The 21,037-nt window shown below is 37.5% G+C and overlaps 1 protein-coding gene across 13 annotated transcripts in view; it reads right to left on the minus strand.

Annotated features, from left to right (window-relative positions):
* The window catches only part of GRID2 (glutamate ionotropic receptor delta type subunit 2), an 800,504-nt gene that overhangs the window by 132,958 nt on the left and 646,509 nt on the right, over positions 1-21,037 (minus strand). For all 13 annotated transcript variants that reach the window (XM_080592187.1, XM_080592186.1, XM_080592181.1 and 10 more), the window contains 2 exons: positions 16,075-16,272; positions 9,037-9,349 (listed from right to left, as the gene is read on the minus strand). In XM_080592187.1, coding sequence (XP_080448313.1) covers positions 9,037-9,349; positions 16,075-16,272 — 511 coding nt within the window. The remainder of the gene's footprint in view (positions 1-9,036; positions 9,350-16,074; positions 16,273-21,037) is intronic.

Genomic DNA, 21,037 nt, shown 5'->3' on the forward strand with positions numbered 1-21,037 from the left:
TGGAAGAATAAAAATTAAGCAGCAGCTACAGGACGCTACCATAGCAATTGCTGGGAAGCTAACAAAATGAAAAAAAAAAAAAACAAAACAAAAACTGAAAACAAAACAAAACAAACAAAAAAAACCCCACAGCTTTCTTTTTCCCACATTTACTGAAATGGGAGTGGAACTTCATCTCAGCAATCAGGGAAAACAATGGGGTGGCTAAGTTAGAAGACTCATCTTGTAGCATTATTTGTTTCCTTTCAACATTAATTTTGGCCTACTCCTTTTCTACACATTTTAACAGTAGAAGAGGTCTGAGGAAAACAAACAAACAAAAAACACACTTCAACAGTTGAATAAAGGAGACAATTTTGCCAACAGCTTCAAATCCTCTTTTCTACTCCTGCCTTTACATTTTGCAGACAATTTTCCTGGCACCTACCCACCAGCTGCTGGTATGAAGAAGAGACACATGGGCGGGTAAAGCTATGGCACAGCTGTTGCAGAGGAGGGACTCCCTGCAGACCAGAAAAGCAATGGAAAACTACCATGGGTTCCCCTCTAAACTCACGCTCGTTTGGTGCCTCAGAAAACCTCCTCTGAAAACGCTGATCAGTTTGTAGATGACATTGCTCTCATCCAAGCAGAAGGGAGCATTTTTAATGAAGCTAAAACTGATTTCTCACTTCCTCCTTATCTTAAGCAGACAAAATTGCCAACTTAAGTGTAAGCTTCTGGGCAGGGAAATCAATTAGCAGGACAAGTAAGGCTTGCCTCTTCAGCTTCTAAACATCTTTGCAGATGAAAATGTGGGTTACATTCCTTTTTCAGTATAAGAAACATTCAGTTCCTGGCTAAGTTGTTCTTCCCCATTTCCTCCATTAAATATCTATTATACACAGATGAACTCTGAAAAGTCAGAACTGATTACTTAACCTGAATCTAACATATCCATTCTCTATCCAGATATAGTATATAGTCTATTAGAAACATTATTAGAAATAGCAATTAAAGAAATTGTTCTGAGTAAATATTCTTCTAAAAGAATAGAGGAAGGCGAAGAGATGCCATGGACATCCACATTCTACTTTTCCTTTTGCCTCATTTGCTTTGTTCAGCATTTATACAGACAGACATTACCTTCTTAGGCAATTAATCAGGCTTGGAGTAAGTCCTAGGGGAAGGAAGGTGGTTTTCGGGCTTTCGCACTGCCATTCGTTCTCCAGCTCCTCACAGGAGGTGCGTCAGACACAACATCTCTAAATATACTGCCCCATGTACACAGTGCTATTACTCAAGAAAGCAGGTGCACACAAGATATAGAAATCCATTATTTTAGATGCCTCTGAGGATTGCCTGAGTCTTAACCTCAATTTAGGGAAAAATCTAAGCATATTGCTTGGCAGTTTAATGCTAGTGATATCATGCTGCTGCAAACAAATGCCCATACTATGAACACTTTACTTAGAGCATGGTTATTCCTTGGAATTACATTTTCAAAAAGAGACAAACAAACCTCTGAAAGTGCCATGCACATAAAGTTACAGTCAGTGTTTGCAAATAAGTACTGTATACAGGACAATAATTCTCAGCATATTTCGTCAATTCCATTGATCGCTTGTAGTTTGATGCATACAAGACAATTGCCAAAATGTAGTTGTTTTTTCATGCTGTCAAAAGGGCTGGCCAAACAATTAAGACATGGAAAATGGTATGGGTACTACAGGAATGCAGTACATGTTTTAGAGAGATGACTTTATGAAGGTAGATATACACACTAATACATATTCCTAGATTTAGTATACTAAAATGTGAATTTGGGCATTTCATGTTTAAAGGTAGAACGATAATGTTGCAAATATACCTGCCGGTGTATGTGCTAGAAAAACATGGAAACTGGCTTGCTTTCTAACATGTTTGGCATCTGACTTCCATTTTCCCAGATCAATGCCCGGTTTTTAAGTGCATTTTAGGCTCGGCAAGTCTATTCTCCTTGTTACTGGAATAGACCTGGCATAAGTTCGAAGAGCAGTTAAAATAAACCTTAATTAATGAGATTGGCATTTAAGTTATGCTTTCTATCAGAAGACATAAAGCAAGCTTTTATGAAGGAAGGTACGTAATATTTCTACTTTACAACTGAGAACCAGGGCACAAGATATCAATTAAAGTTTCTATGGTCAGCCAGAAACTTAGAAGCAGAATCCAAATTAGGATCTAGGTGTTAGTCTTAAAGCCTATACACTGGATTTTTTTGAGTTGTTAAGCTTAAAAATATTTAGGTTTCACTGCTAAATATCACATGTGAAGATATAATTGATAGCTAACATTTTTTCAAAAATTTTTAGAGTTTTCCTCTGCATATTAAATACAGAGAGTTTGGTGTACAGTTAAATAGGAGAAAATGTCACTAGGAATATGCATTGTTACAGGATAATGTTTTCCTGCTGATATGGATATGCCAAGAGTAAGATAAGCAAGATGGAGTAATTTATTAAGCAACAGCACACTCCAGGCAGTGCATTTCAGGAGGCTTATATCACGCCTTGGGTAGTAATACAAGGAACAAGACTGAGAAGTCTGAGCGGCTTTAACCGTCTGAGAAGTATTATAATGGCGTAGAAGTACCAAGGCTTGAAGCCTGTCTTACTGCTCTTATGAAATGTAATTTTAACAAGGCAAACAGTAAGATTCGCTCATTTACTGGGCATTATGAACATAATTGACCATTGCTGACACCGCTGATGACCAATTGAAACCTCCTGTTGTGATCAGCATTTTAAACAAGCCAAAACATAAGGGGATAAAAAAATGACCCATCAGTGATGCTTTCACATCATTTATTTCATAATCTCTATAGGTTAAGTAAGAATACTAAGATCTCTGAACAAAAGAATACTTTTTCATTTTTAGTACATATTATCCTATGGTCAAACCCTATTTATAAAACAATAGTGAATATTCATTTTGTTGGGATCATTGAGAAGTGATTAAATCTTGAATGATTCAGCAATTTTGAAGATATGTCCTGTTATAGCAAAAACCAAAACCAAACCCACCACCACCACCAAAAAAAAACAAAAACCAGCTAACCACCTAAGCAAACAAAACCCCCACTATCTGCCTCCTCTCTTTCTTTAAGATGTATCCAAGTGAAACACAGCCCTGCATCTTTACCTGCATAATCTAAAATCCTGCCAGACAAGTTCAGAAATATCTCCTCTTACAGAAAAATTCAAAGTAAAATGAACATAACAGGATAAGAGGTAGAAGAGACAGAAGTCTTTCTATTGTGTATTTTATATTAAAGACAAAACATTGTAATTTTTAGTATAACTTCACTAGTTTGTCTACATTCAGAGCAATTCTATTAAACTAAGCAAGATCATCACTGTAATGTGAAGCCAAATTTGAAAGGATACTCTCAAAAGAAAACCCTCTGGAACATTCCTCTGGAAGTTCCTGCTAAAACTTATGCAGCATTTCATGTGTCTGAAAAAAAAAACAATCTATTATACAAAAAGAGTTGTGAATAACTCTAAATCTGAATTTCTGTTTTCTAAATCATTGCTTTTCTCCAGTAATAATGATAGCAGAATGCTTTCTAGAATATTTCATAACAAGTGCCCATAAAACAGTAGGAAGCTAACAGAAAACTTTCAGGATATTAAACTAGGTCCTCAGCAAGTATAAGTAGACATTCTGCCACTGCAGTAGGTTGATTCAATTAATCTCCATGAAGTTTTTAGTAAAGTTTTTACTAATAAGTTTTTATTAAATCTAATTTATGCATTGGGACCAATTTCCTGGTCCCTGGTCATATAGCAGGTTTTCAACAACGCCTCGTTCTATTGAGGGCAAAATTTGAGAGAGTAGCATCAATACTAGGACAGAAGAGAAAGACAAATGGAGCTGTATAGGATTTCAGAAAACTGAGCAAATACTGTATAGTATAGAATTAGGACATACCACTCAGAGTAGGTTAGGTTGGAAGGGACCTCTAGAGGTCATCTGTGGGCAACCTGTTCCACTGTTCCGTCCTCCACACAGTAAAGAGTTGTTTCCTGATCCTGATGGGCCTTTCTGGGTTCCATTTGGTGCCCATTGCCTCTTGTCCTGCCACTGGGCACCCTTGAAAAGGACCTGGCTCCATCCTCTTTGCACCCTCCCTTCAAGTATTTACAGACATTGATGAAAACCCCCTGAGCTTTTCCTCTTCTCTAGGCTGAACAGTCCCCGCTCTCCTCTTAGGAGAGGTTGTCCCATAATCATCACTGTCCCTTAATGATCTGAGTTGGCCTTTGCTGGAATCTCTCCGAGTTTCTCTCACAAGGGGGAGCACAGTACTCCAGGTGTGGCCTTATCGCTGATGGTAAGGGGCAGGATCACCTCCCTCGACTGGCTGGCAATACTTTGCCTAATGCAGCCCAGGATACCGCTAGCCTTCTTTGCTGCAACGGCACACTGCTGACTGAAGTTCACCTTGGTGTCCACCAGGACCTGAGGTCCTTTTCTGCAAAGCTGCTTTCCAGCCAGTCTCCCTCAGCATGCGCTGGTGCATGGAGGAGTTCCTCCACAGGTGCACAACTCTGCACTTCCCTTTGTTGGCCTTTGCTGAACGTATAACAATAGAGGGCTTGAGAGAGTCAATAGGAGTGATACTCAAGAGGAAAGCTGCAGCAATGTTGAGCCCCAGCTGCAGCGTGAGGCAGGCAGAGAGAAAAACCTTTGAGGAGTGGATTAGGAAGCCAAGGGGAAATATATAAGGAGAGAGAGAGAGGAAACCTACAAAAGATTAAGTACCACCAAACAGTTCCTGCTGGTAATGAACTGAAAAGGAAACCTTGAAAGCACTTTCTGCCCAACTTAAAGAAGTTAATTTTGAAAAAAAAATCAAAATGCAAGTTACTTTTCTAATATGAGCAAGTGGAAAAGAACAAATTTGGAAAACATGAAGCTACGTTTCAAAATAACCAAAATACTCTACAGTCTCAACCTGTGAATTTGCTGCATCTTTAGACATAAATAAACAAATGAGGGATAAAAGAGATGCTACAGAATTTCATGCTTGGGTGAACAGTAGAGTCCAAAGCATTTGTTTTTAATCTAATCCACAGCAGTGTATGGCCAATATCATTGAAATGGTTTTGCCTTCACAGTGGTCACAGACTGCAGATTGCAGATCTGTGCTTGCAGAGATTCAGTAGTAAGACCAAGCACTCTAATGGTCATCATTTTTCATTGAAAAGCACACTTTATATGAATTGAGCCTATCCAACCACATTTCAGCTCTATGCTCACAACTCTCTTTTCTAACCAAAATCTACATGCAACTTACACATAAATAAATAAATAAATAATATATATATATAAATACATACACTCTGATACCTGCAATGAATGAATGTAAAATTAAAAGGGGAACTGAGAGAAAATATACTTCTATATTACCAGACTTTCAGATGTGGTATCTAGACTGTGTGGTCACTTCAACATGGGAAAAAAAAAGAAATTGAAAGCTAAGTTCAAGACCCAAGTTTAAACAATGTATGAAGCAGTGTATACAAAAGTATTCAAGCAAGCAAGTACAGAAATATTCTGCTTAAATTTTAGCTTTGAGGATTTGGCTTAGTGTGTATACCTGTCACAAGCAAGCAGCAAGTCTAGCAAGACCCATCCTCTGCCAACTTCTGAATCTTCTTCAGCAAAAATATTTAGCAGACTAAATTTAAGCTTTATGTTTCTGTAGCAAATAAAAGGCTAATAGACTCCTAATTCTAGTTCCACAGTCTACCTTTAAGGAAACAAAAAGTACTGAAATTTTGCTAAAGAGTATGACAGTAATTCCTAGCCTTAAAAACTACCAGAGAGGACTGTGCTGACTCTAGTCCACAGACAATGACACAGTATTTTTTCTCTGGTGTTTCAAAAATTGTGAATGTTAGAACTTGTTAAAAGAATTTGATCAGAACTTCAGACAGGCTGACATAAAATATAACCTGACACAGTAGACCAAATCTGCCTACTAAAAACTGCAGAATTTTCAACTATTTCAGAGGAAACAAGAAAAAGAAACCCCTTCTGTATCATTAAAATAGTTACATGATTCCTTAAGGAAGGATTTATATTTTTATACTTTTCACTTTTATACTCCTTCCTCTTCCGACCTGTGGTGGTTCTGGAGCCAGCCTCTGTGCTTGCAAATCTTTCCTCTAGCTAGAGGAAAGAAAGAAAAGGTGATACCAGAACATGCTGGCTAGCCTCAGACAAAGAATCCAGCATTATCAAAGCACTAGCAATCCTCGGTTCCTGCTGTTTTGTTGCAGGGTATAAAAGCATCTTTGGCTGTGTGTTTTGATAACAGAAATGAGTACCTTGGCATGTTTTAAATCCACAGCTGAAAGACTTCTTAAGTGAACGTGACAGTATTTGAAATGTCCTATGCTGCCGCACTTAAGATAAGTCAATCACAATTAATAGCAACAGACTGGCTATTCCAAAACAAATAAAACCTGCACATTCTTCTGCTGAATGAAGAGCTGATGAGTGAAAACAGAAGCAAAATTACCACAATAGCCAGTTAGTCCGTCAATGGAAATTACTTTCATTTGTCTGTATTCACAAGGGTTAGTAAACAATAAAGCTTCAGCTAATACAGTTTTTTTTGTGATATTCAAATTGAATGTGAAATGCAGGCTGACATTATAAATGGATCTTTTACTATTTCACGCTGGATTTTTGAAGTCCTTTGAGCCTTTATGTTTAAGTTAGTCTGTAAGTTTCCTATATTCTAGTATCAACCATATTAAATGTGTTATTTTCCCTTCTAACAAATTAAGGACTGTCCTTCTGCTTGTAATTTGAAGGAGAGATGTATGTACAGCTTACCCTCACTCAGTAAGAAAAACATGAACATTTTAGATTACTGTAGTGGATTCTAAAGAGTTCTGCAGGAATTCTTCTCGGTAGGGTGGTAAGATCTCTCTTTCTCTAAATAAATGCCTCACACTTAAGTTCTGTGATTATTTTTTCCTCAAGTCCCACAACAGTTTTGGTGCTTTGAGCTGCCATGTCCCACCAGCAGCTTTTATTAATACTGATTTGCATCTCATAATCCATAGGGAGCAGATGTGGATCTGCAAATTCCTCTTATTTTTCCAGTAAATTCTTTTTCCAGTAAATTCATTTTTTTTGTTGTTATTTGGTCTCAGTTCTTTTAATCTTATTTTCTCCTCATCTTCCTGCTTTGTTCAAAGCATTAATTCAGCCCTCCCCAAGCACTCACTTTACTGATTGGTCTGAAACCCCGTTTCTTTACATGCTATCCAAGCATCTGTTGAAGTGTTCTCCTGCAGGCTAGCACTTTTGATCTATGACTCGGGAAACTTTTGGACACTGGGCAACACAGGTTTACTTGGCTAGACATAAGGCAAACAATTCAAATAATAATTCATGAGACTGAAGTGTGTGATTAAACTAGCTTTGCCTCCTTTGAAACCTTGCTGGGCAGTCTCCTATAAAGCTTTTAAGGACTAATGATGTTGGGAGTACAGCAGGGGTGCTAAGGATAATATCAAGCAATAAACTTATGTAAAACCACCTCACATTCATGCAGTAAAGAAACTAATTCACAAGTTTTAACCTAAAAGGCAGACAGATGTAATGAGTCTAGTTCTGTAACGGACCAACTGCTCTCTCACAGTTGGATTCCCTAAACAGTTACATTGGGAATATTTTGGACGGAAAGAAAATTTGAAAATCCACCTACATACAATTAAAAAAAAACTCTGGTAGCACTAAGCTGGCTCTGAAGTCTTTGTTTTTCTTAATAAACGAACAAACAAACAAACATAAAACAATCTCAGCTTTCCTCAGCTGGCCATCACTGCTCAATGAAAATGGTAATTCCAAAAGTATTCTCTCTAGGTTGATGCATTTAAAAACATACCTCTTGTGGACATCCTCAGCCTCAGCTTTTATTCTTTTTTTGGATGGCGGTGCTACTTTCTTCTTCCCAACACCCCCCCCCCCCCCCCCGAAAGTTTCAGATGATTTACATGCATACCATCAACTTTTAAGAATGTCATCTAATTGTTTCTAACTGCAAATAAGGTAATTTCTAAATTATGTTGCCAGCATTATGTAAATAGAATGCTTTTCCCTACAGCATTCCATCAAAAAAATGAATGTTTTGAAGCTGCAGTGGCCTTGGCTTTTTCTAGTGCAGATGCCCCATGGAGTTACAAAGAGGCATATCTGCAGTGCCAGTACAGACTGACAAACAATTATGTGCATAAATACCAGAAAGTATCTGTTCTATTTTGTTGTCAAGTGTTAATACCTGAACCATCTTCTTATATGAAAGCTGTTTCCTTATTCTACTTTGCATTACCCCTCTGATTTGTAGGTTAGAATTTTAAAAAGTATATACCAAGCCAAGGTCTGTTGTCCCTGATGCCTTCAGGATACATGGTTAAATCTCTGCCAAAAGAGATAGACTGTGAAGGACTTGGGAATATAAACCAAACTGGGCTACACCAGATGCTAAGGGGAAGGAAGGAGAAGCATCCAGGGAGGCCAGAGAAGCTTGGCTGAGTCTAAAAGTTATATGGGAAAATTAAGATAAATCAGAAGAGGGAGGAAAGGATACCAGACACAGTAAAACCACTTAGCACATTTAGCACTGGTGACCATGTAAACTTAGTTCAAAAACCATACACCAGCATTTTCTGACTGCATCAAAATACAGCACTCACATTAACTATGAATAATTGTTGAGCAGGTGATAACAAATATTTCTTTCTCCAGCACAAGAAATCATCCTTCTCTAATTAGACAACTACAAATTAAAACAAATTAGCATATAGTGCTTCCGAACTTCTCATGGTTCCCACACTAGGTTGTTGAATGCCTTAGAAACCTCACAGCACATGGCTTTCCAGTGCTCCCAGTCCCTCATGGGTAGCAGAAGGCAGGGAGAAGGATGGTATCTATGGCAACTGAGAGGATGCACAGGTTTTATCTCAGAGGCAGTCTCCTTCTTTCTCTTACCTTGTTGCACAAAGGATCCGTACACAAACCACATGGAGTTGTAGAGTGTTGTGGAGGTCATGGATCCCATCTGAAGACGCGGAGGGTTGAGCCAGTTCAAGAGGTAGACCAGCAGCCCTACCAGCAGCACAGTACCAGCTATGCACGCCCACAGGGAGAGATCAAACGGTGCCAAGCAGGCAAACATGTCCACAGTCTTCTCTGCTTTCCGAAGCAGCACGCCCACCGAGTAGTCCATGTAACGTGTAGTGAAGTCCACCACATTTTCCCTGTCAGGGGTAATGGTCAGGGCAGAGATCCCTATGTCAGCTCTCTGAGGAAAGAGAGAATAACATGTATGAGCAGGAGCTACAGAAAAGATCTTTGTTCCTCCTTCATCTATAGCAGCTAATTTTATCATAGAAAAGCAGATGCCAAGGCCAATAGCTTAGTCACAATATACACAAACTTTAAAATGTAAGTATTCAACAGAATAGCTGTATCACCTGTCTTAGCTTCTGTGAGTGAACTTTGTTTAGTGGACTCACGAATATTAGCTCTCCAAATTACTACTTTTTCCAAGAAATCTAAATACTTCAACTACAGGCAATAGCTCGAGGAAATCTACTTCCTGTTATTTTTCTTGGCTCATTGAAGTCATCATTGTCACTGTGGCAAAAGGCAGACCTTGAGTATAGCATTTTTGATCAGAAATTAGTTCCTGACTGAGCTATATGATATCCAACATTTTGATGACATGACGCTCATGTTGAAGGACCACTGCCTGACAAAGACTGTCGTATATGTACTGGGGCATTTGGGGTGCCTGACATTCTGAAAAATACCAACTTGGCTGCAGAGTGTGAAGTACAGAATAGCAGATACTCCATGCGTTCCTTCAGTACTAGTTCTCCCATATCCTCCTGCAATAGCAATTCCTACAACAACCTGTGCTGCAGCTACCTTGGACTTCCTTTGTGCCATTTATATATCTATATATTTTCTAATTTAAAGAACCCATTTCAGATGAAAGGGGAATGAATAACATTCCTTGAACTAATCATTGTATTCCACAGCATGTCTGGGTATTAAGTCTCCAGAGACACCGGGCACAATTACAGCAAGTGCTATTTTATTTTTTATAGATACAATTAGAACTGCAGTGAAAACAAGAAAGGGTATTTAAAGCAGACACAATAACACTGTTTAAAAAAGACCAAATACTGAAGAAAACAATAGTGAATTTTATATACTTTAACATGAAAAAGAACACTTAAAATACTTAAAGCTGCTACTGGTTTGATTCAATCCACTTCTGCGGTCTCTTGGAAGAGCACAAATGCATGAAAGTCTCAGTACTGAGCCAATTTTATTAACTGTCTTGAGTTTCTTTGTTCTTGTCCAAAGATCTTAACAGCTTCTCAGAAATGTGAACTATTAAGTGGCAATGTATGAAAGCTGAAACTGATCAGAATGAAATTTGTTAATTATCTGCAAAATACCATCTGCAAAACACTCTGCCATCCATGGTACAGACATATTTTTAATCACAGTGCACTGAAGTCTTTGGTTTACATGATGTTACTTCATTTACGTTAATTTTCACTGGCTTGAGAAAATAGTGGAAGGTAGCTGGTGGCCTGACGATTTAGACAAAAAGGTGTTTGGTTTGCTTATAAGCAATGAATTAGAGATTCATCTTTAATTATTAGATTAGATTCTGTAGTGTCTTAAATGAAGCTGTGTTGATGTACACAGCTGAAAGCATGACTCCACAAATGCACTTCATGTCCCTTTCTATTAACCTTTTGTGAGTGATGATTTAACTGCCCAACAGCAGCAGTAAACTCAAAACTCTAGTAAGTAATTAAAGTAAAAACTTATCAAAACTGTCCATGGAAGCACCAGCTGAGTCTCTCTGTCCTCTGATTATAAAACTTTTAGCCAACAAATGACTTGAGCGATTCACAGTATCTCCTGACAGTTCAGTCCTTGCAAATCAGTTTTCATTTGAAATGTTTTCCGTGATTGTGACCATAAATGTGCTTTCAAAGAAATTTCCAAATCTATACCAACAGTTGTCAAGCAGGAAAATACCATCATATTTAGTGAATATGTTATTATTTCTTTTTCCTGAAAGTGTATACAAAAGTGAAATGGGTTACAGGAGGACACATGGAACCACTAAGTAATACTTTGCCTCTTTTTTCTAACGTTAGCTAGGATATTAATTATCAGCATGTTACTAAAACACTTCCTTACTGCACTAGATTATTGTGGGGTACTACTGAAGTTGTGTGTGTAAGATGTTTAAAGATTCTTCAGTGAAAACCAATATACATAAGCAGAGATTCTTTTAGGGGAAAAAAAAAAAAAAGATTACTGGAGGATTAACAGATTTTTCTTCTTTCATTTTCTTTTAGGTGAAGAACATATTTCTCCATGAAATACACTGAAGGGCACAGTATGTTATATTAATGGAAATACTGCTTCTATTTTACATCCCTGGGGAGTAGTCTCTCCACATTCCATAGCATTACAGTTCCACTCTGCTTATCAGCCAGCCATGATAAAGGAACAACGTTGTCCTAATGGAAATGTTGCATTTCCTTTATCATACTGCAGCAGCAATTGTGATAATAGTTATCTCTTGCTATAAAAAAATAAAGTTAGTAAAATCAGAAACGGAAAGGAGAGATATAAGTCCTGTTTTCTCAGTACTCATGTGTTTACCTACTTTTCTATATATAAATTAAGGTTATACTGAACTATTACAACTCATATTCTTAACTTACTAAATCAAATCATAAGCGTCAGATTAGTAGAGAACTGCACGTTTAATACAAAACCACACTTAGGTTTAACTTAACAGTTTATCCACAGAAGCTGAGCATTCTTAATTATGCACAGATTCTGTCACCTTGTATTAAATTGGAAGATGAAAAAATTAAATGCTTGTCATTAATGTGTCAAATTGGATCAGAGGAGACATCAGTTTGAAGTAGTCAAGGTTCGCTTAGTGCTTCTGAGATAGAAAGGTAAATGCATATAATTATGTCAATATTTAGAAGTAAAGCTGCCAATCTGAATTATAAATATGTAAAACTCTCCACTCAGCTTTCACAGTGCCAAAATCAACCAACTATCAGTATCTTAGATGTCTGTTTAACACATTTCTGATGAATGAAACTCTGAATCCTGAAACTGTTTGCCTGAAAAGCAGTAGAGGGCATTATTTTTGTTCAGGTGACCTGCTTAGGAGTTTATATTAGTGAACAGCAGGTCTCTTGAAGTCATTATAGAGCAACATTTCCAGAATCAGAAAATCTAAAATAAGTGACCAGCTGGGCCTGATGGTCTTGCTATCTGTGTCACAGAATCAGCTCATCAGCAATGCCTAGAAATTCTCTTTTCTATTGCTTAAGCAGTACACCTCATGCACATGTAAAGTGAGTGATCTTATGATGATTCCTGTGGTTCATGACCAAGAATAGGGAAAATACATGAATCTACCAAATTGCTCCCAGGAGGCCTTTCGTTTTATCCACTTTCAATGTTAAATCAAGTTTCAATGAATGCTGGAAGCAATAAACCACAGTCACACACGCTATGCAGTCATTAACATGGACATGCAAAAATTAATTAGAGAGACTGTTTTGCTGAGGTTGACACACACACAAATAATTCTGCCTTTACTAAACTACTACTTTTTCTTGTTACTTTGGATTCCTGGTGTGCTTTCTTCATTCCTGTGCTGCTTCCCTTAGGAAGATGCATTAAAAAACAAAAAGAGCCTTTTAAGAGCCTTCTACTTTGCTTGTAGTTTCTCTTAGAAGTTCTTGGGCATGTTTTTGGCCTTCCATTTCTGATAGACCTAAGTGGAATCAGGTGGTTAATCCTATGCCATTTACTTCTTGATGGCTCCTCAATTGGAAAAAAAAAAAAAAAAAAAAGGCAAATGAGGTAGCATCATGCAATGTGCGAAATAAGTTTATGAATACGAAGTTCACCAGAGTGTCCAGAGCCATGCTAGAGCCTACTATGCTCTCCCACAAGTGGCATTAACCACCTTCTTTGCCTGTCACACAGGTTTGTCCCTCTGTTAACGTGGTTTTGAGGGCAACCAAAGAAAGTGCTGCAAAATGGTAACTAGTGGCAAAAGAAAGACTTGCAGTAAGGGACTGCTCCCCCGAGATGGGCTTCAGCCTCTCTATAGGAAGCTGCTGCCCTCTGAACTCTAATCCTGCTTGTGAGCTGAAGCTCTGTGGGATGCACTAAAAGCCTCAGTTCATTTCCTGGTTACGTTCAGGTTATGTTGAAAGGAGAAGGTGTATGAATCAAAGGTGTACCTCATATAAGACCTGAAAAACGAAGGAGAGGAGGCTTGAGTGGGTTCCCTATTCACGTTAAGGACCAGCTGCTTTGATCTGCTGACACCAGCTCCTATTTCAGCAGTCACTAGGGACAGGAATACCTTGTCCCTGGAGCAGGAACAGAGTAAACTTGGCAGAAGCTCAACTCTGTATGGCTGTGAGGATGTAGGGCATGCACTTTGCAGCACAAGACTTCCATCACATGGCCTGCACAAGAGCCCACTACAGGGCTCTGAATTGTTTTAATGCAAGTAGCGTATATTGGTCTTGAACACAGAAATTACGTGCTTGTTGCAGCAACTACCGTTTCATGAGACACATCTGTAGCAGCCACAGACATCCTTTTTAATGAGATGTACTCAAAAAGAGAAGGCAGCTATTTTCCATTGTAGTTGAGTGGGACTTGTTTTTTGTAGAAATACATTGTTCCCAACTCATTTCTGGCTCGTGCACTAACAGGCAAAGAGCACCCTCTCTGTTTCTGGATTTTCTCCACATGTTGGCCAGACTATCATGTAATACTTGATCGGGAAAACAAGGAAACACTGTTTTAAACATGTCAGACCTTTAACTTAAAACTATTCTTTGCTACCTTGCTTCCCCTTGCAAAGTTGCCAAGCAGATAGATATTTGAGTTCTGGGAGCAGAAACTCAGTTCACAGTAAATAAGAAAGCAGCCTTTCAAGAACAGCTTGCACTTGGTAAGGGGTAGATACACACTGGCTGCTCGCCCAGAGGTTCTCTTTTGCCTCAAGAGGGACAGAAAAAGGGAAGGACACAGTGAACCTTTACTGTTAATTATACAAGGGGTAAGGAAGATGCTAGAAAAATGATACACTGCTATTGTACTGAGGAAACAAGTGTTTCACACTTCAAGTGCAGTTCTGTTAACTCTTCATATCACAAGGGTTTCACATTCCAAGTGCAGTTCTGTTAACTCTTCATATCCTCTACATATACTTGTACAGAAGAATTTCACATCCATTAAGAGTCATTTACAACAAAATGGTAGCAGACAGGCAAATACCCGTGACATGTATTTACAGATCTAGTGGTTACTGCCTTAGGGGGTGTTAGTGTTACGCAAATCCCTGCCTAGTAAGGGAACAAGAATGCCATATATATTCTTTCATTAAAACTGTCTGATTTCAGTTGTTGTGATTGCTGCCTTATGAATCATTTCTTTCAAACAAAAAATGTTCCAGGACTGCTTCTATCTCCAGAGCCATCTAGGACTAGGACGCCTCCAGCCTGAGTTATGCAGTGTCCAGCAGAATCCTTTGCTGTGTACTATGGAGAGTAGAGTATGGTATAACATCAGATTTAAGGAGCAGAAAAATGATAAAAATAGATCAATAGGCAATTCTGGTGTTAGTCTAATAGTTAGAAAAGGAATATTTAGTTCTAAAATTTTTGAAGTTGGAAGAAAATTTGATTTTCTAAATTGTTCCAGCTCACCATGTATGATTACAGCATACCACATTTAGGCTTCATAAATGCATAGGGAGACAACAAAGGAAGTTTATTACTACAATGTAGATGTACAAACTGTGCCATGGTTATGGCACGTATGGTTGTTTTCCATTCTAGCAGACTATGTACTGCTCAGGCAAGCAGAATAAGTTAAGACTATAAGTGATTTTCTTTTTCACGTGGATCATTACTTCATTTTTTGAATTTTTGTTTTGAGCATTTTTTCTTTACTGCAAGATCTGTTTTCCAGCAATTTGCTATGTTTTAGTTCAAGTACTTAATAAATCCTATGTCTGACTGCATTGTTCCTTATTCTTTGCTGGCTATCAATTAAATTTCACCTGCAGATTTGGAAAAGAATTTCTATAAACCACCAGTAAATTATTTACATGAATATTTACTGCAGTTATTTAAAGAAAAACAACAAACGTTGGGTTCTGTAGCGGTAAAACCTGCACCTATATAGCTGTAAAAACTGCATGTACAGGTTAACTAAGAGCAAATAAAATATATATGTTCACAACACCAAAGAGACATTAGCACAGTAGAGTCTGCCCAGCCATTTCTTTCCCTCTCAGTGGAAGAAACTGAGAGTAGATGATAAGATGTGAAGAGTGGAAAAAAAATGGCACATTTGGTTTAATTTGTTTATGATACAATATTGAACATTTAATGTAAAATTAAGTAGACTAAATGGTTTATTAATTACAGAATAGAGAATATACTACTCTTGATTCATACATCTGCATAATGTAAGTGTTATTATATATCAATAAAACATTTTCTGTTGATTATATATTTCATGCATTCATCACACCAACATTTTTCTAAGTGCTATACATTATTTATGTAATGTATCACTAATTACTGCAACACCAATTTTTTCTCTTTACAACAACCTCTTCAACTCATTTGTGTCAGGTCTTGCCAAACTAATGAGGATGCTGTGCATCCCATTATTTGACTGTATTCAGATTTCATACTGCTGTGCTCTGGATGGAAAAAAGAGCCCCTACTTAATTAGTTGCCACCCAGAACTGTTTCTAGCTTTTTCTTTGTCTTCTAATGCACCTGGGCACACTATCAGATGCTGTGAACAGAGGCGATGAACAAAATGTTATCAAGGACTCATTAAGAAAGGTTACAAGCAAATGCAAATGTATTACTTAGTTTTATTACATGGCTTTATTTAATAAGTTATTAATAACCTTACCTTAAATACCAGTTCTCCTATCAGTCCATTCCACGAGCCATCATCTTGAGGACTCCCATACTTGTGATCTGGTGCAACATAAATTTCGTATTTAAAGCCAAGATAATTGGCCAAGGCTTCCAAAACATCTATTGAGAAGCCCTGATATTTCTTCGGTTTTCCCAGAACGTTTTCAGACACCATGACAAAGGGTTCTTCCTACACAGAAAACAAAGGGGTCAACTGTTAGTGAAGCAAGGGCTTGACACATTAAGGTACCTTTTTTTTAAAAAAAAAAAAAAGAGGAGAATTTATTTAAGAATGTTTTACAAAAAATTTTCCAACATATTTTTAGCAGTGCCTCTTCCATTCTTCAAGATGCTATTTTGTTATGTATTTACTTCAGCAGAATTATCTCAAACTCCCAGTAAGAAATTTTCTCCTCTATTATATATTTCAGAAGTAAATCTTCTGTTGTGACATTACAACTTAAATGCTTTTCAGTAACTCCTTCTGTCTGCACTTATGCTCAGCGTGGCAGACATGCACTCGTATGTCTGTCCATAAATATGAAGGATTCTACCATGCTGCCACATTTTCCACTGGCTGGGTAAATACTGTATCTGACAAATGTGACTTAATTCATGCCATAAGGAAAGAAAACCATGGTGAAACAGGCCATGCTGTAGCAACAGACATTTCTCTTGTCCTTTGACTGTAATCTAAATCTGAATATCAAATGGTCAATTTTTTTTTTTTAAGTTGATTTCTCCAAAGATCATCTATTTGTTTTGTTTAGGAAGAATCAATCAAGGCACTTGAGTATGTCTATAAGAACCATTGGTGAATATGCATCAAAAAGATGACCATAATAAAGGATACAAATAAATAACTGGAAGTTGGAATTGGTTGGTAAGATTTCCAAACAATATGCTTTTCTTTTTCTTCTTTTCAAGTTCTGTTTTCTCTCTCCCTCTTTTATTATTTTTGTTTTATTAATACTTCTAATAATATTTCCAGGAAGAGATGAGTTTGGCTAACTTTAATTTCTCTATCCTCTGCCGCCTTTCTGTATTATTCTTCCTGTTGAGTATTTAATTTCTAGACATTACCTTTCACATCTTCTTGAAATAAAACACAAAAAAAGATCATATTTCTGAGCACAGAAATACATTTGCCATAGATAGATCTCACTTACGGTTGTTTTTCATTTTCTCTGAGAACATCTGCCTGATCTACCTGAGCAGAACAAAATCATCAAAACCCTGAAAAAATTCACGATGGCTCTGTAACACTAGTGTATTTTTTTCTTCAAAATATGATACATTTATTCCCTTTAATCTTTTGCATTACGCTGTAATTTACTATGAGTTTACCAGAAAGATCTATTTGGAGGTGTAAAATTCTAGTTCTGTGACAATTACAAGCACACAAAGCAACCTTGCCACCATTACTTCCCAGTCTACATAAACCATGAGCATACAGAAGAAAACAAAACAGCTTTTGTGGCCCAAACTCTAAACATATCTCCAGAGGCATTTTTGTTAGTGTTTTAATGAACTGTTTTTTTTTTTTTTTAGTATTCTACGACTCAACTCTGTCAATACCTCAGAAGCCAAAGTACCACTCACAAATTCAAGAGTATTTTTAGTTTCCTAGTATGTCATTCTTTCTGAACAGGTACCTCTGAAGTGCAGGAGATAGAAACTTGGAATAAAAAAGCACCATATTTAAATGATTAAGTTAACGTTCATGAGGATAGCCATATGCTGAGGATGCTGCCAACAAAGCAAGCAAGGAGACTTTCCTGGCAGGATGTTCTTTTCTGTCTTCAGGAAAATCAGAAAACAAGCAAACAAACAAAAAAGCAACCAAAAATACCCACCCTAAAACAACCAACCAAACAAAAACAAACAAAAACCCATAACAAACAAATGAACATAACCCAGGAAGGTTGACTGCCCATCAAGGTACTATTTCCCAGTTGTCAGAATCAATTCCCTTCTTCCAAATTATCCAAGATCAGCCAAATGAAATAAAAATGGAGGACAGCAAATGCAAGTGAATTTTTAAAGTAGTTTTCCAGTGACTGGGTTCCAGAAACATTAAAGGAATTGAGACTAAGTTGATGAAAGCCTCTCCTAGATGAAAACACAGACGGAATACAGTTTTTCTGATTATTTGGATGAGAGATTTCCTACATGTATACTCACACTAATACAAAAATGTTTCCACAAAAAATTGTAATTTATGAATCTAAGCATATTTGGCACAAAATTCTAAAGATTTATGTGTGCAAAGGATATTTCAGATATTGAAAATTTTCATATTAGAAAGGATTTTTTCTTATTATTTCTGAGTTATTAGAAAATAGTTGTTCATAAATTAAATTTTTATTCAATTTGCTAAAAAAGCAATTGCTAATTGCACTGATTTAAAGCACTCTTTAAAATGCATTTTTTGTGGCTAATTTCACACTTTTATTAAGCTACGTAATACTGTTTGCTGTTGAGAGTTTTACCAAAAAAAAAAGTGTCCAGTGAGTTATACATATATTGAAATATAAATGGTCAAATATCTGTATGCAAAGCAACTAACATTTCCCAATTTCTGCTGAAGCCCGGAGCAGTAAAATATTTAAACATATTCCAAAGAAAATGAAACAAATATATCGCTACTTTTTCTTTATGTAATTGTTTACAATTCTCAGAAGGCACTGAAACAGGACAAAAGTATTTGTTTTGATTTTTCTTCCCCCATCAATGCCGCAAGCTGAAACTATGCCAGCTGTTTTTTTTTTTTTTTGTATACTGGGAGAGTGTTTTGTGAGCTCCCTATGGAAAGAGATAACATACTGCTACAATATTGATGTTAAAAATGATTACTTCCTTCCTGGAGAAAGAGCTTTTAAAAAGAAAATACACAAAGCAAAAACAGCCAATACACTTCTCACCTACTCAACAGAAAAATAATGGGAATAAAAATAAGCTTGTACAAAGCAGGTGGCCAGCGCTCACATGCTAACTATTGAGTTTGGAGGTGGCTAAATTCACATCAGTGGTCAGCTTTCACTGGACCCCAATTAATTCAATCCTGATCAGATATATTTAGGGGATGTCTTTTCTTCCACAGGCAACCAAGTGCAATGGTGAATCTTGAGGAGCTATTTTCCTTCTACTTTACTCCTAGTGTGTCTCCTTGTCATTAACTGAGAGTGACAGAGCGCTAGGACAGGTTGCCCAGAGAGGCTGTGGAGTCTTCTTCTCTGGAGATATTCAAGGCCCGCCTGGATGCCATCCTGCACAATGTGCTCAAGGTGATCCTGCTCAGCAGGGGGCTTGGACTAGATGATCTTCAGAGGTCCCTTCCAACCTCAACCATTCTGTGATTCTGTCATTCTGTAACTGAATGCAGCACTACTAAGCCCCTGGTTAGGACTCATTCTCAAAATAGCTCCATGGTCATCACTACCTGGCGTTTACTTGGGATCTAAGTGTGCTGCCCTGATACAGAGGAGGGTGTGTTTAATACTCAATGGGATCAAAGGATTTTACACAGCCCATAATGCCCACAGGAAAATGAAAGTCAGCAGCAACCAGGTAATATTTATATTAGGTGAAGCTGTGGACATTGCTTTTTACAACTGTAAGAAGGCAAAGTCTGGTTCCAGGAATGATTATCCCCTAAAGCAACAGAAGCTGGATAGTGCCCTTAGGAAGGCAAACGGCAGACCCAAGATTAAGGCAACATAACACAGAAAAGGATTGGGAAAGATGAAATGACTCTGGGACAGCAGAGATCAAGTTTGCAAGAAGACTTGATAATTTATTAGGGTTATAAATATTTAAAGGAAGATGCTACATATCAAGATGTAATTTAGGAACAGGACGCATTTTACAACTGATATAATTTCAGAACTTGCTACACTCTTATGCAATAGCTCTGGTGATCCTTGGCTCCTTTAATAAAGTAATTCAACTCTTCATCCAGCACAAATCTACTCCATTTTTGTTGAGTGAGTTGATCTGATCACCAGGGGTCCAGACAAATGCCAGAGCCAGTACAAGCAATGGAGTAAGACTGTACAAGCAGCAGTGAGGGAAATACCAAGAACGTGCTCCTTTTGGTATCAGAGGATGGTTAATCAGCTCAGGTGACTTACCTGAACATATCTTCAGACGCTCAACACAGTGTTATTTGAGCTTCACAAATTAGTGTTTATCACTGAAATACTCATTTGAGGAAGAAGAGAGTTATCATCACCATTTTCCATGTGCGGAAGTGGAATGCACAGATTGCAGGGCCTGTACATCTGAGAACTGAATCCAAGTGTGCTGGGTCAGGAAGAAACGCATTAACCAGAGGTTTTCCTTTTAGCCTGTTTAATGCTTTAAAACATTTGCACTTACATATATATCTGTGTTGTGGTGAACCATGAGTTTAAGAGAATAAGATCAAATAGTGGAAAGCAAGAATTACATGAGAACGAAGGAACGTGGGATCCGAAAGGAAGATGCCTTGACCCAGGAGAGAAAAGTTTCACCCTTGAAAGGACTTGCCAGGGTAAAACCACAAGCTAACAGCAGAGATTGTAATTTGGCCTCGTGCAGGGTGAATGGATTTCAAGAGTCTAGGATTAAGAATACAAAATATAGTTTTTATTTACTCTGATGAAATTCTCAGACACATACCAATAGTTTGTAAGTAACAGTGTGACTGTAGGCCTGAAGTAATCTTTTTATTTCCTCTACTTTACCACCTTATAAAGCTAAAAATAAAAGGAAGAGACAAGCTTTTGGGCAGAGGGTACCTTCACATTTGGAAACAGGAGGAGTAATACTCAAGCGAAATACCAGAAAAGGACAATTACTCTGAGTTCAACTTGATTGTTTTAACAAGTTAGACAATCCGAGAGTAACAGCAATTTGTAACTGTGCTACAGAGGGTGGTGGTAAAGTCAAGCATTAAATTTAGTCCTTAGAGG

Source organism: Anser brachyrhynchus (genome assembly GCF_964034855.1).
Source record: "Anser brachyrhynchus genome assembly, chromosome: 4".
NCBI classification, from domain to species: Eukaryota; Metazoa; Chordata; class Aves; order Anseriformes; family Anatidae; genus Anser; species Anser brachyrhynchus.